The sequence below is a fragment of the Pteronotus mesoamericanus genome, unplaced genomic scaffold (assembly GCF_021234165.1).
Source record: "Pteronotus mesoamericanus isolate MK-2021 breed Mesoamerican mustached bat unplaced genomic scaffold, CSHL_Meso_final contig_2, whole genome shotgun sequence".
In the NCBI taxonomy this organism is placed as follows: Eukaryota; Metazoa; Chordata; class Mammalia; order Chiroptera; family Mormoopidae; genus Pteronotus; species Pteronotus mesoamericanus.
In genome coordinates, this window is record NW_026555084.1 from 23,308,785 (window position 1) to 23,324,563 (window position 15,779).

The 15,779-nt window shown below is 47.0% G+C and overlaps 1 protein-coding gene across 3 annotated transcripts; it reads left to right on the forward strand.

The window, feature by feature from the left end:
• Nucleotides 1-3,194: 3,194 nt before the first annotated feature.
• On the forward strand, nucleotides 3,195-12,114 carry ECSCR (endothelial cell surface expressed chemotaxis and apoptosis regulator). Of its 3 annotated transcripts, XM_054567966.1 has the most exons (9): nucleotides 3,195-3,311; nucleotides 6,849-6,893; nucleotides 7,220-7,264; nucleotides 7,972-8,109; nucleotides 9,196-9,309; nucleotides 9,718-9,816; nucleotides 10,036-10,072; nucleotides 10,783-10,879; nucleotides 11,033-12,114. In XM_054567966.1, the coding sequence occupies exons 1-9, from the start codon at nucleotides 3,251-3,253 to the stop codon at nucleotides 11,039-11,041; spliced, it is 645 nt and encodes a 214-aa protein (XP_054423941.1). In that variant the 5' UTR covers nucleotides 3,195-3,250; the 3' UTR covers nucleotides 11,042-12,114. The 3 variants fall into 3 exon arrangements, with proteins under 3 accessions (XP_054423941.1, XP_054423942.1, XP_054423943.1); XM_054567967.1 differs by lacking the exon at nucleotides 6,849-6,893 and having other exon boundaries at nucleotides 3,197-3,311; XM_054567968.1 differs by lacking the exons at nucleotides 6,849-6,893; nucleotides 7,220-7,264 and having other exon boundaries at nucleotides 3,197-3,311.
• Nucleotides 12,115-15,779: the final 3,665 nt, after the last annotated feature.

Consider the following 15,779-nt stretch of genomic DNA (forward strand, 5'->3'; position numbering starts at 1 on the left):
TCAGGTGTTTTATTTTTTTCCAATTACAGTTGACATTCAATATTATTTTATATTAGTTTCAGGTGTATAGCACAGTGGTTGACACTGATATAATTTACAAAGTGACCCCCTCCCAATAAGTCTAGTGCCGACTGGGAGCTATACATAGTTATTACAATATTAGTGACTATATTTTCTATGCTGTACTTGACATCCTCATAACTATTCTGTAACTGCCCATTTGTACTTCTTAATCTCTTCACCTTTTTAACCCAGCTCTCCCACCTCGCTCTTCCCATCTGTCAACCATCAGTTTGTTCTCTGTATCTATGGTGTCTCGGTTTCTTTTCTTTTTTTATAGAGTTTATTTATTTATTTTTGGAGAGAGGGGAAGGGAGGGAGAAAGAGAAGGAGAGAAACATCAATGTGTGGTTGCTTCTCATGCGTCGCCTACCGGGGACCAGGCCAGCAACCCAAGTACGTGCCCTGACTGGGAATGTCTTTGGTTTGCAAGCCAACATGATGTCTCAGTTTCTAAATATCATTTCCATTAAAAGGAAGTAGGGTTCCTTCGAGAAATAGCTGATTGCAGGGCTGGGGCTGGTAAAGCATGAGATGAACCTGGAACATCTTATTATGCCAGAAAGTAAGGAAGTGTTCAAAGAATGATGGAGACATATTGAAAGGACACAGAAGTCAGTAAGGGGGTTCCCAGTGACCAAAATGGGGGCAATTTGAGCATCAAAATAATAAATTATTGTAATATGTAATGTTCCCATATTTTCAAAATATCTCCCCACAAAATACTTATTAATTACAAAGGGAAAAGAGTAACTTTAAAGTGGAGAAAACTGACTATAGCGGCTGGATGGTGGTTTCCAAAAAGATGTCCATATCTTAATCCTGAGAACCTGTGAATGTTACCTTACTTGAAAAAAAAGCCTTTGCAAATGTAACAAAGTTAAGGATTTTGGGATGAGCAGGTCACCCTGGATTCTCTAGCGGGGCATTAGATTCAATTACAAGTGTCCTTGGAGAGAAAAACAGAGGAGAAGGCAATGTGAAGACAGACAGAAACAGAGACTGAAGTTATGTAGCTACAAACCAAAGAATGCCAAGGAATGACCAAACAGTCACCAGAAACTGGAAGAGGCAAGGAATGGATTCTTCCCTAGCATCTTCAAGAGAGTGTGGCTCTGCCAGTACCTTGATTTTGATTTCTGGCCTCCAGAACCATGAGAGAGTACATTTCTATTGTTTTAAGTCACCAGTTTATGGTAATTGGTATGCAGCCACAGGAAACTAAGATACTGGCAGACACCACCTTTAGCAATGATCAAGTTAACATTCACAGAGCAAATCAAAAACTGTGCACCAATTGATAGGATGCAAAGAGAGGAATACAGCATTGCTTCTGTGATGTTCCTGTCAGATGCATGACCTGACAAACCCAAATGAGGGAAACTACAAAATAGCTGGACTGTAACATTTAAAAATGTCAAGATCATGAAAATCATGGAAGGACTGAAGAATTGTTCCAGGTTGAAGGAGACAAGAGATATGTAATGAGTGATTCTGGATGGGACCTTTTAAAAAAAAATCATTCATTCATTCATTCATAGGGAAAGGGAGGGAGAAAAAGAGGTAGAGAAACATTGATGTGAGATAGAAGCATCGATCGCGCTCCAACTAGGGACCAAACCTACAACCTAGGCAAGTGCCTTGAATGGGAATCCAACCGCAACCTTTTGCTTTGTGGGAAGACACCCAACCAACTGGGCCATACCAATCAGGGCTAGACAAGACCGTTTTTGCTGTAAAGAACATACTTGGGACAACTCCCAAAATTTGAACGAGAACTGAGGATTAGTTGTATTAATATAATATTAATTTTCTAATTTTGATGGCTGCATAGATTGTATATGAGAGTGTCCTTGTTTGTAGGAAATACATACTACAACACTTTGGGGGTGATGGGACATTCTTACTGGCAATTTGCTCCCAAATGGTTCAAGGAACAAAAGTTCTGTGTAGTGTACTTTCTATACCTTTGTGATTGCTTCAAAACAAAATATTTATTAGCCCTGGCTAGTGTGGCTCAATGGATTGAGCGCCAGACTGAGAACCAAAGAGAGGCTGGTTCAATTCCCAGTCAGGGCACACGCCTTGCCCCCAGTAGGGGGAGCACAAGAGGCAACCCAGTAGGGGAAGCACAAGAGGCAACCACACATTGAATGTTTCTCTCCCTTTCTTTCTCCCTCCCTTCCCCTCTCTCTAAAAATAAATAAATATAATCTTTTTAAAAATAAATAAAATATTTATTAAAAAACAAAAGATAAGGGACAAAAGGACACCAATCATAAAATGATTACATATATGCATATTATATCACAGGCTGGAAGAAAATTCACAATGGTAATTATATTAAAGAGTATTGTGTGCTACATTGCTGTAAACCTTTTGAGTTTAGTTTAACAAATATGTGCTGAGGACCCACTATATGTCATGCATTGTGCCAGGTCCTAAGGACACTGAAAAAAGTGACAGTGTGTCCACAGGAGAGAGTACTGGGGAATGTATAGTGGCTGGATGCTAAGGGTAAAGATGCTGCTGGAGCAGAGGGAAGGCCTGACCCCAAGCGGGGTGGGGGGCTGAAGGGAGGGATGCTTGGAACGTGGTTCTCTTGTTTTTCTCTTAAGAACAACAATAATAGGAGAGATTGGGAGCCCCATCTGCATTGGTAGCCCTGAGGAGGGAGAGGAATGTGAAGAATTCAGAGTCTATGGAGCATGGGCGGCTGGTGGGCTGAGCTTTACGGCTCAATCACAGTCTGAAACAGCATGGGGAGGGATTGGAGTTACACTCCAGGAAAACTTCTAGGTGGTATGTGGAGGTACCTGATGGATCCCTGGGGGGAAAAGGGAGGGGGCAAGGGTGGGGTGGTGTGGGGTGGGGTGGAAGGGATAGGTTGCCATCACTGGTCTTTGAGCACAGGTCCTGGAGGAGAACACACTGGCACTAGCCCAAGGCCACGGGGAGTCCCAGAGCCCAGGGTGCAGTGGTTGATGTTTCAGCCTTACATCCTCGTCTGGGCTGTCAGGCTGAGCAGGGCCCCTGGAGTTAGTCCCAATCTGTTTCCTTCTATTCTTTGACAGGAAGCTCCTGGAGAGCCAGCCCCCAGCCCCTCCCCATCCCAGCACTCCCTCTCTCTTCTCCACTATGGACAGAGCCTCCACAGAGCAGCTGCCTGCCTACCACAGGCCCAGCTGACATGGGGACTGTCAGAGCAACGCAGCTGTGCTGGGTGATCCTTGGCTTCCTCCTACTCCAAGGTAAGAGGCACTTGCCACTCTCCTTCAGCGGTTCCCTCCCGGGGCTGGCGCTCCTGAGCGCCTGTCCCTCCTTCAGGACACACACCACACATCCAGCTCTTCATCCAGGGCTGTGTCCGAGGGAAATTCCAGAGCCTTTGGTGCAAGGGATCGTTTGGATTGGGAGATATTCATTACCAGGCAAGGATAAAATAGCATATGGTTAAGCCTCTTTGTGGGAAAATTTCCAGGATGAACCGGGGCCCCCATAAAAGTCTGGTCCTTCTGGAATGTGGGAAATGACTGCCTCGGTGTGAGATTGAGGCCTGAAAGCTCTTTCCAGCGTGTTCTACTAGCACAACAATGTCTGCACCTTGGGCTTTCCCAGTGATCTTTTCTCTTCTCTCGCATGGGGAGTAACAACCTGGGAATTCCAAATACTGACTTTAAGCTCACAGCAAGAAGGATTCAAGTTAGAAACAAAGAACTATTTCCCCAAGAGGATGTATTCAACATCCTCACGCAGGGGCCTACTTGAGATGATCTGCAGAAGAGATGACTTGAGAACACCTCTCAGACAGGGCCCTGCCAGGTGATGAATGGAGAAGCAGTTCCATAAGGGGTCCTCTAATTAGGGAGCAGTTGCTGGGAACCATGAGAAATCCAGGAGATTCTGACTCACAGGGCAGCGACTTCCCTTAGGTCACTTCTTCCCCACCCCCACCTCACCCTCCATGAGTTCTCTATGGAAGATTCATGAACCTGTGCCCAAAGCAGCAGAAGAGAGTGCAAGAAAGCTTGGATGGGAGGGAGGACGCCCTTTCTTGGTGGTGAGTGAGAAGGCCCGAGTACCAGAAGACTCTGCCTCCTGGAGAGGCCAGACATTTCTTTAAAAGTCCACCGGCTGGAAGTAAAACTCTGATCACCCACCCCCTTCCTCCCCGACCCCTCCCAGAGGATAGAGTCACACATTTGATCTGGGGCTGGGAGGCTAAGCTGTTGAGAAGATGGTGGAAATGACAGAGAAGGTTTGAAGATGAGACCCATGAGGTGGGATTTTCATAGGCTTGGGCTTCTCCCAGCTTCCCCACACACTGCCTCGTCCCAGATAAATGCCAGGGCTAGGAATGCCCTGTGTAAACTCTATGTAAGCCGTGCTCACTGCTTGCCTTTCCTAACCGCTTACCCAGTATCTCGGAGCGCTTATTGTCTCCTTCATTTTGGTGGAATGAGGAATCCTTTTAAGGATATTCAGGCCCACAGGGGGACTTGACTGTGGAAACACAAGTCACGGCAGAGTAGACTTGAGACTTGGAGGATTTGAGAGAACGGGGCAAAATTTTAAATGTCTAGCATTTATTGAGCATGGACTATCTGTTGGACACTGCATTAAATACTTTATATGTATTTTCTTATCCTCGCAATCACTTATAAGATACTAAAATCACTTGCATTTTATTATTATTATTATTTTTATATTCATCCGAGATCATGCTTATTGAGAGAAAAGGGAAGAGAGGGAAAGAAACATCAATCATTTGCCTCTTGTATGCATGTCAACCCCTCTTAATATGCACCCCAATTGACCATATGCACCCTGACCAAGGACCAAACCCAACTAGGGAACAAACCCACAACCTATGCATATGCCGTGACCAGAGAGAGAACCTGTGACCTTTTGGTTTATAAGACAACACTCCAACCAATTGAGCCACACTGGCCAGAGCTAAAATCACTTTTATTTTAATAAAGAGAAAACTAAAGCCCAGGTCTGTATGGACTTGAGTCAGGACTGGAACTCAAGCCTGTCAGACTCCACAATCCAGATTTTAAGTACTAGAGCATGCTGCTGAGGAAAACTGGACGGTGGATGTGGAAGGGGAGGAGAGAGGGGCTATGCGGAAATGAAGCAGGTAGCGATTAGGGAGAAGAGACAGGAAAATAAGAAATCCCAGTGGCCAGGGTGTTTCGGTTGTCTGAGTACCCAGTGACCAGAGGCAGCCTAGCCTGTAAAAAGATGTTCCCTATATCCCTCCTGTACTCACAGAGGAATCTCCTGGTGACAAAAAGTTCCAGTAAGGGGAAGGGGGCAGGAAAAAAAGAGCAGACTACTGGGACTTAGAACCTGTGATTTTGGAATTCTTTCCAAGACACTAGTTTTGTTTTTAGATAAATGTGGGAAGGCAGGCACTGCCTCCGCCCACTAAAAACTAAAGTTATAACCCTATACAGCTTAGACAGTACCTTAGATACCCTTCGTCAGCTGATAGGTGTCTTCAGGACATGCCTTGGATTAAAAGTGTCATTTTCCAGCTGGGAAAAGTTCTCTCTAGCCTGGCACACCTATGCATTTTAACTCCCCTCTTGACCTCTCACCCAGTGAGGGCATGAGGTATCAGAGATGCTGGCCTGGAAAAACGCTGCATGGCCTAGGCTTTGGGAAAGCGTGGGCTTGGAAACAATTAATTCCGCACTATCCAAGTGATAGCCCCACAGAGGAAAGCAGTGGCCAAGGAAAATAAACAGCCCAGCAGGCTGCGCCAGGCTGGGCGGGCCCTGGCCCCCAGCCGCGTCTGTTCACCCAGCCCCAGCTTAGTGTTTCCCTGATGATGAGGGGCCGAGGGAGCTGGAGGCCCAGGCCAGTCGCTGTAGGCCCAGCCTGAGTGGAAGGACGGGAACCCAGCTGGGCGGCTCCACTTCCCTACGTTTTCCTTTCACATTGTTCACAGGTTTCAAGAATGATTTCATTGTGGAAAATGAGCAAACACAACCTGACCTTTGAGGTCCCACAGACACAGGGGACACGTAGACGACATACAAGCACACACACACATCTGCATAGAGGCTGGCTGGCATACATATGTACTTACAAAACAATCTAACGAAGGCTTCTTACTGAGGCCTCCTAGCAACCTCCTCTCTGGTTTTGCCCAACAACAACCGTTTCTGAGAAGCCTTTGCCTGTGAGAGTAAATTGATCACTCATTCTAGAGCTTTCCGGCCTCCTGTATATCTCCCAGAACTTGCTTTCTGTGTAGGCCCCTACCTCCCATTGGAGGAGAGCAGAGAGATAACCCAGATGCCAACCCCAGGCCCTAACTCCAACTTATTCATCACATTTTCCCATCCCCCTCCTTTGCGGCAGGACTAGTATGACAAGATTCACAGGGGATAGTGGATGGCTCAGTGGTAGTGTAATGACAACATTAGCCTAGAGTCCTGGAATCTCTGTCTAAACTGGCAGGTCACTGGCCCTCTGTCCTTAGACATATCACTAATTTCAAACGACTTTCCCCTGACATTGTGTCAGGTTGGTATAAAACCCCTGTGGGACTGAAGAGACAGGAAAGGACCCGGGGACACTGAATCATAAGGTGGTGGTGATGGTGCTATTCAGTCATGGTCTCAGAGGAAGCCAGCCCCCTAAACTGGAACCACAGCCGTTAGCCCTCTGTCAGCGTGGGAGGCTTGGAAAGCAGAAAGGCCTAGGTTTTTCTGGGGGCTGTGCGTTGGGCAGGAGCCTCACATAGCTAGTCCATGTTTTGCTTTCTCTTGCAGGCCACAACTCTCAGCCCACAACAATGCAGCCCTCTAGCCCTCAGGGTAAGACCAAACATACATACAGGGCCTCCTCCAGCATTTAGGTCTGGGAGCGCGGTAAGGGTGAGAGGATCTCTAGGCCCCGTTTTACACAGCTCTCAGGTGATTAGGGGTGGGGCCAGTGCTCAAGACATTCAAGATTGAGCTCATCTAGGGACTTTTTCCAGCGTGGCCCAGTCTAACCTGCCTTGAAAGCGGAGAGAGACGAATGGTTGTAGGTAGGGAGTGGGGTAGGAAGAAAGACCAGAAAACACCAGCTATAGGGAAAAAGAGAGGGAGACGGAGCAACAGGAGGCAACAAATCCTCAGCCTCAGATGATCTGTTTCAGGAGCCTTCAATCTAAGTCTGTCCACAGAGTCAACTCCCAACACAGGTGAGTAAGTGTGGTTGTTGAGGGGCCAATCCCTGCTACCAACCCAGTCCCCTGCCCATCCCTTCAGACTTGCTTGCAGCCCAAGCGTTCTCATATGGGTTAGAGGTGTGCGGTCATCAAACCTGCCCCACCTCCAGTTCCCCCTCTGCCTCTGTCCTTGCAGAAGACAGCCCTTCCTCAGAGCCCAGCAGCCCGAGCCCTCCGTCCAATGCCAGTGCCCCAGATACTCTGCCACTCAGACTACAAATTCCATCCGGGGAGGGCCCGGTGAGGAAGCAGACACAGTTTCTGCTCTAAAGCAGAATATAGGCGAGCGGGGGAGCAGACAAGTAAACGAGACCCCATGTTGACAGTTACAGAGCAGGGTGAGAAGGGCTCTGACGGACATAGCAGAAAGTGCTGTTGGAGCCCAGACAAGGGTCAGCCACTTCTGCCTTGAGGGCCAGGGAAGATATTGCAGAGTGAGTGAGCTCTGAAACTGAGGCCAAAGAAGGAGTTAGCCAAATGAAGACCGTGGGGATGAAGGGTGAGAGGGTGTATTCCAGGCAGAGGGAACTGTACAGGTAAAGACCCAGAGGTGAAAGAGAGGATGGCTCCTTCTGGAATGAAAGCAGTAATGAAAAGAACGATCTTGGACTGAAGAGCCTTCCTTCTGTACTTGCTGGTTGAAGGCCTAAGCAGGCTCACACATGCTTCCTAATCCACAGCTGCTCCAGAGAAGGCCTCACAGGTCCCCACAGTAGCCAGTAAAACCGGGACGCCAAAGTTAAGCAACATGGATGGTCACTCCCAGATCTCGTCACACCTGACTCCTCCCCAGCCACAACAGCACATATCAGAATTTGGTAAGTATCTGGGGCTGGTGGTGAAATACAACGGGTCATGTCTGGCTGGGTTTCTTCCTCTCCTCTTCAGGGGACCCAGGTCCTACCCTACAATGAGGGGTCCAAGGCCAGGATCCACATCAGCGGCACCCTGGTCCAGAAAGCATGAGAGAGGTCTGGTGGGAAGTAGACACAGGGACTTGGGCCTGGTCACAATGAAGGTAGAAGGAGTCTGGACTTAGGATTGATAAAGGCATAGAGAGAGAAAGGAAGGGTTAGGGAAACCCAAAACAGTGGAAAGGAAGGCAGAAAATGTTAGGAAAGGGTTACATGCTTCTCAGGGCAGGTTGGTCTTCACCCAGCAACACAGGAAAAGAGCTGGGCAGGGGTGGATACCCTTGGCCTTGGCCCGCTGTTCATGCACAGGCACGGGTGTCCCACGCAGCAGCAGTGGCAGCAGAAGCAGAAGGATGCCCTGTCTGTGCTCACAACAAAGAGCACTCTGACACGTTCTCTCATTCTACGCCTTGGCTCTGGGATTTTTTTTACACCCCCAGACTTATTTAGGACAGGGATGAGGACCAGAAAATGGAACAGCAATCAGGCCTTGAATGAATGCAGGAAGGGATGCGATGGGTGACCATACCACTTTTTAAGAGAGCCAGAAACTCGGGCCTCTTAACTGGCAGGCTGGCGTGTTAGATCAGTGCCTGGGGACAAACACCCGGTGCCCTTCTTGCCTCCCTCTTCAACTCTTGGCAAAACATGATGGCTCTACTTTGCCCAGTCTCTCTCCCTGTATCTGCAGTATAAATTCCTACCCTCAAGACTCCAAGGGGGTGGTAGGAAGAGCATAATGAGGGAAGCATCCTGAACTTTCTGGAGTCCTTTGGAACACAAACAACCAGCTATCTAGTCTGTGATCCCACATCACGCAGTTCTGACCTCCATCCTCATGGGACCTGGTCAGAGGGGCAGGGAGGAAGTCTCTTCTGTAGGGCTTGAGTTCTCTCTGCAGCCCTTTACCTGGAGGAAGCAGGAGGGGAGCTAGCCCTCTCTGGTAGGCCGAGCTCCTTCACTGATGCACCCATCACCTCTCCATTTTAGCCACCTCTCAAAGTGTTACCACCAAATCAGCCACCATGAGCCTGAGGACAAGAGAAGACCCTGCCATCCTGCCCAGCCCTACGTCAGAGACGGTGCTCACTGTAGCTGCATTTGGTGAGAGGGAGGAGAAGGTGGGGTGTGGCAGGGCACCCACCCCTGAATCGACTTGGACTCTGAATCTAGAAACATAAGTTCAGATCTCACCCATTTGTGCAAGGAGGGTTTGGCTGACAAAGAAGGCTCTGGTGGGAAGGAGCCTCCACTGACTCTCTAGTCAGTTCTGCTGGGCTCTGCTGGGTTCCATGTTCTTGTGGGAGGACGGGGAAGGGCTGTGGAGCCCACTTTGGCCAGGGCAGCAGGCTGAGGCAGGCTTCACTTCCTGGTTGCCAGCAGAGAAGGGGAATTCCCTTTGCTCTGGAGCCTGTCTACACAGCACTTTGCAGGGAAAAGAATCTGAACTCCTGTTATCCCTTTTTGTCTCCTCCTCTGCTTCCCCTTCACCCCAACTTTTTCTCTGTTCAGGTGTTATCAGCTTCATTGTCATCCTGGTGGTCGTTGTGATCATCTTGGTCAGTGTGGTCAGTCTAAGGTTTAAGTGTCGGAAAAATAAGGAACCTGAAGGTATGTGCCTGACCCTCAGGGTCCCCTCTTGCCTCTCTCTGCTAAGGGACTCAGAGCTAGATTCTGGGACTGACATCCAGCCTGGCGTTGAGGGACAGACCGGCACATCAGCACCAGTAGATGAAATGGGAGGGTCCCCTTCAGTGATCTGTGAGGGGCAGGTTGGGTCTCCGAGTAACAGCGTGTGACCCCGCCATGTGTGCCTTTGGATTTTTACAGACCCGCAGAAACCTGGGAGTTCCGGGCTGTCTGAAAGGTAGGACTGTCAGAGGTATAAGCAGGAATCATCTATCTGACCAGAGTCTCCCCTCCAAGAGGGGAATGCATTCCCAACCAATGCTTCCTGTCTCTCTTTCTGTCTCTGTCTGTCTGTCTGTCTCTCTCTCTCTCTCTCTCTCTCTCACACACACACACACACACACAGGACCCTGATAGCCTGCACTGAAGCCGGAGCTGGGGTTAAGCAGGACGGGGGGGCCTGGACCTGAAAGGCAGCACCCAGGTGACGGGGATGGACTGGAACTCCTCAGCCCCGGGGTTAAGCCCTTATTACCCCTTCATGAAAAGAGTAGGAATTCAGATTCTAATATACCCCTTAAATAAGTAGATACTTATTTAAGGAACCACTTACTGAATACCTCGTATGTCCTAAGCCCTGTGGTAGATATTTGGTAATATTATCTCAAATTCTGAGAGTAATTCTTCAAGGCAGATATTACTGCATTTTATACATTAAAATATTGAGACTGGAGAGAGGTCTCATAACTTGGTCAACATCACACAAGCAGTGGGTAGTAATACAAAGATTTAAATACAAGTCTTTTGGGCTTCAAAACACTTTCATTTCATTGTGATCCACTGCTGAAACAAAGGTCTAAGTTTCAACAACCTCCGCACAGTTCCTTGACCCCCACATTGCCCTCCCACTCCTCCAATCCCTAACCCATGTTCCCTTCCTACTTCTAGCTCCTCCACAGCCATTGGAGAGAAAGATAGCATCACCCTCATCTCCATGAAGAATATCAACATGAATAACAGCAAAGGTTGCCGCTCAGCAGAGAAGGTGCATTTTTCCTGGTTCCCCCTCCTCCTTCTTCAGGCTCTTGTTCCTTAACCAGAAAGGAGATGGTTCCAAAGACCCAGGCTGTTCTCTCCTCTTGCCTATTTTACCACTCCCAAGAAGTTCACCCTTCCTCATTAAGTATTTATTTTGCAGGTTCTTTAAAAGCAACCTGGGGTCCCTACAAGTCCGAGAATGATGCAGCTTCCCCGTGACTGTAAGGAAGAAGGCGATGGGATCAGAAGAGGCAATAAACCACATAAATTATTTTTTTGTTTCACTTCTACTCCATACTACAATCCTCCAGATCTACAGGATATTTACATCCCTCTGGATCTAGGAGCAAATAACCACTACAAGAGCCTCTTTCCTACATGGACAGCCACTCTAGAAACATGACCAGCTCCTCCTACCTTCTCAACGTCATAGGAAGGAGAAGTCTGTAGAGCAAAAGTAAGGAAAAGGACAAAGTGGATTGCTCCGTTCTACTTGGCATTAAAATTATTTTCTGGCCTGCGGTCTCATTTCTTTTAAGGTCTGTGGTCCCATGCACATTTCTTAACAGGACGTTCTAGCAGCTCTGGGGCCACCTTTTCTAGGTGAGGCATGCATGCAAGTTTCTGCCCCTATGGGGAGCAACCTGCGAGACTGGGAGGTGGAGAGAACTTTTTGTCAGGTCTGCCTCCGTCCATCTAGTTTGTTAAGTAGGGATGAAATGACTGGCTAACTTAGCCACTCTAACAGAGGGGAGAGAAAAGGAGCTGTAACCAGTGACCAGTCGTCAACAATAAAGAAATATTAAATCTGGAGAGCGAGAACATGGGAGACACAACGCATTCTGACTAGGAAACCCCAGTGGTAAGAGCTGAATATTAGAAGGGCAAATGTCCCCTGCCTGCCCCAGAGTAGACAAGCCTCACTGTGGTTCTAGCTGTGGGCATAACACTGGGGAGGTCTGGAGCGAAGATGGGTCTGATTTTATAAAGCAAAACCCACCCATTTAACCCCATACAGCTTTACCTTTGTGTCCTAAAAATAAAGGATAGCAAATAATGTAAAATCATTTAAAGAGAAGGAGGAAAAGAAAGGAATTACCTGTCTTCTTAGCAATTTGTGTTTGAAAATAAATCTTGGGGAGAGTCTATGAAGAGTCATCTGTGTATGTTTGCAAGCAGTGTTTCTATAAGCATCTAAACCGCTAGTTGGCTGTTCAGAGCAGAGAACACAGATAACCCATTCTGAAGCCAAAATAGGATATTTTCTTCTGGATTTAGACTCTGCAAAATGAAATGAGAGAGAAAGCCTAGAACAAAAAGTTTCATTTTCTCTGTGTCACTGAAACAATTCAAATGCACTAAAGAATCTTAGTGGATTCTAAAATCCTCTTGGGCAGTGCCTGGAGCCTGCTCCTGTCTGTAGCTCTTACGTGGTACGTTGTGCCCAGCATATCAGAGGTCAGGAACACTGGCTCTTGAGTGCAGGAAAACTAGTCACAAGGTTGAGCTTTGCCACAGACTCACAGCTCAACATTGGCAAAATCAGCCCCCACCTCAAAGCCTGTTTTCTTTTCAAGTGAGGTGGTTGGACTACTTGCATTTGCTGACTTTTCTGATCCTTATGTTCTAAAGTCCTATCAACTCTAAAATTAGGGAAAAAATTAATCTTTTGAGTAGATATTGCTCTGAGTGGGAGCCAAAGACAAGTCCTACATGACTCTGGCAAGTCTTTTACATCCTCTGTACCTAGATTTCCCTGTGTATTCATGTGTATAAAGGAAAGAATGATCCTACTTGGCCCTGACTACCTCATAGGCAACTTAGTAGGTAAATGGAATGGTAAATAGGGAGCTACTTGGGAAGTACTAGGTGACAATTGCAGCAGGAAACATGGAGTATCACTTGTGCCTAGATCCCACACTTCAGGAGCATGGCACTTGTTGCCCCGCCGCTGGAAGTGTTGGCTGCTAAGGGCTCATAGCTGGCTGATGACTGGTTGATGGGGGTGGGTGAGGGGATGAAGACCTGGACCTCTTGCCTCAATTTCTGCCCTAATCTTGTTTCCCACACCTCAAAGATGCTCCCAGAAGCACTTACCAATAAACTGTCAGCATGCAAATCTTAGTGTCTCAGTCTATTTCCTGGCGTACACAACCTATGACAGCAATATTACAGCATTTCTAAAAAATAGTTCAGATATATTTTATTTGAGTCACACTGCAAAAGCACATGGCTTCCTAGCCAGTTCCAGTACAAAAATCCATCATTGGAATAGAACCCTCCAGGTGACATAACAATGTCTAAAAGTGCTGGGTTCTGTTTCAGTTGTTATTCTGACTACCATGGGCACTTAGTTCATCTGCTTATCATATTGGACTAATCAGGTCAAGGACATGGGTTTCACTCCAGGTAACTCAGTTGATGTCTCCATTGTAAGGCCACAAGCTTTCCCGTCTCTGGACAATGTCCTGCAAATATGAGCTGTTAGTCATAAGGTATTTATATGCGGGGGAGAGGGAGTGAACTGGTATTGATATGAGATTGAAAGCCTTTTACCCTAAAACTAGCAGTACGACATTAGCCATGTTCATTTTCCAGGTGTTAAATAACTATCCTTTTGGAAGGAGTAGTCACTTAATGCTGAATTCTACTCTCTAGCAAACCATATGAGAGGGGGTTCAGCTGGAGTATTCTACTATGTATGCAAAAACAAGACCCCACCTTTGACAGGAAATCCGAGTGCAGCCTTCTGCAGCTCCTGAAGCTTCCCGGAGACAATATCTCTTCCTTGATGTCTAGACAACAGGATGGCGGGCATTTACAAAACAGCTTCCTCCCTATTCTAACACAGAACTACATAATCCCAAAGCAGAACAGGTGGTGGGTGTAGGGTGGTTGCTGCAGAGTGTCCTTCTTTCACTTCTTCCCCCATCCTATGGGAGAGCAACAAGCAAACCAGCTCTGGTGCACAGTCCCCGTCAGACAGAGGGATCATCACTCAGTATCTCTCTTCAAGGCCTGGATGAGGCAGCACCTCAATCATATAGGACACATGGCCAACCTCAGTATCACCAGCAAAAATTCACTACAGTTCAATAAGCCTTTCTAAAAGTTAGAGAAAATTGATAGAAATCTGAGGCTGGCTCTAGGTAAAATAGTTTAGTGAACAAAAAATCATGGCAGGCCCCCTTGGCCTGGTTCCTGAACACAATTTCCCAAAGTCAGGCTAGTACTACTTAATTCTATCTGAATCTGCGGAAAACATTGTGTGTCTCTGCTCAGCAGTAGCCCCCTGGGTTTGTGCATGTCCTTTCTCACTGCTCTGAACTTCTTTCAACACCATCTTCTTATCTTTGTTAACTGCCTTCGATATCCCAATTTCCCTTCCCTTATTTCCTTCCCAGTTGTTCTCTCACTCTTCCTGCTGTTATCGCCACCATCCTGAACCCTTTAACCCACAGTTTCTTCTTTTACCAAACACAGAGATTGAATTTAACAGTGGGAATTATTTCGTTGAGCGTTTGGTGTGCTTAAACAAAAACTGGCACAGAAGTGTTCTAAATGTTGGGGTTTCGAGTTCTAAGTTAGTACTGGTAATAGAGTCACAGACAAATTCATCCAGAAGTGTTAGTTGAGGTGTAAATGAGCTGAAGGGTGTAGTTGCATGGCAATTATCTGAGAAGGCTGCAATGTGGAACCTCTTTTTTTTTCCTTTTTTTTTCTGATTTGGAGGAAATGAGTCATCTAGAAAAGAAGGGGGAAGTAAGGTTTCAGAGGATGATGAGAAAGGTTTTTGAGGTACCAAACATGTGTATGGTCCGCTTCCAAGAGGCCCTACTTTCCCAAGTCTTGCCCAGCATTCTTGAACCTGGACTCTACTCCTAAGTAGCCCTGTAATTCATAGCAAGGCTTTTCAAAACAATCACCCCCTGCGGTTGTCTAGCACTCCCGCTCTCAACCAGAAACCTCTGACTTCATGCTACTATGACTTCTCTGTGTGTCTCCAGGCCTTAGTACCCATGGACTCCAAGACACATCCCACCTTTCCATGTCCATCTTCTGGAGCAATCTGTCTAGTATCCCAAAACTACCTAATGGATGCCTCTGATCAGGTCCTTTGTCTACAGAGCACAGTGGCTTCTTCAGAACCCAGCCTTCTGTGAATACACTGATACAGACATATCCTATGGCCATGACTACAGGGAAGGGATGGAACTGTATACTATTGTAGGCTTGTTCCTTACAGTTTATGTCTAGGGTTGTACACCTCCCCACTGCAATTGCCTAAGTAGCTATTGATTGATACCACAATTGACATAACTGATTTGGTCTTCCTGGATAAGATGTCAACAAATTCCAGGTTAATTTTTGGTTTGGGGATGATCATGATCATTTTTCACTTTTGCAGACCTGATCTTTGGCCATCCCAACTCACAAGTCAGGCACAAGTCAGTAAGGACTCTGGACCCATCCACCTATGAAGAACTGGTTTTATTCTTTGCTAAAAGGCTCCATGCAAACCTGAGTGAGGGAGAGCAGGAATATTTCTTTTCTTTTTACTGATCTTCTAAGGTGGTGTCCTTCAGATTAAAGGGAATGGGCCAAGGAAACTACTAGGGTGAAAGTGAGGAGAAAAGTCCCAGAAGGGTCCTGGAGTAGGATGGGATGAAGGATAAGAAAAACAAAGATAAGGCCTTTAATGACGGCTCTAGTATGTACCTGCCCTATTCTTCTTTCTCTACCCCTGACCTCCAGTGGTCCCTCTGATGACGCTGTGCCTGAAGAGCTGGGGGAGGAGGGATATGCCCAGTCTGCCCTCTAACCACATACATTTACCTCACTTTTCTACTCTTCATGGCTCTTAACTTCCCAGGGTGGGTTCACCGTCCCCAAAACCTGTCTCTGAA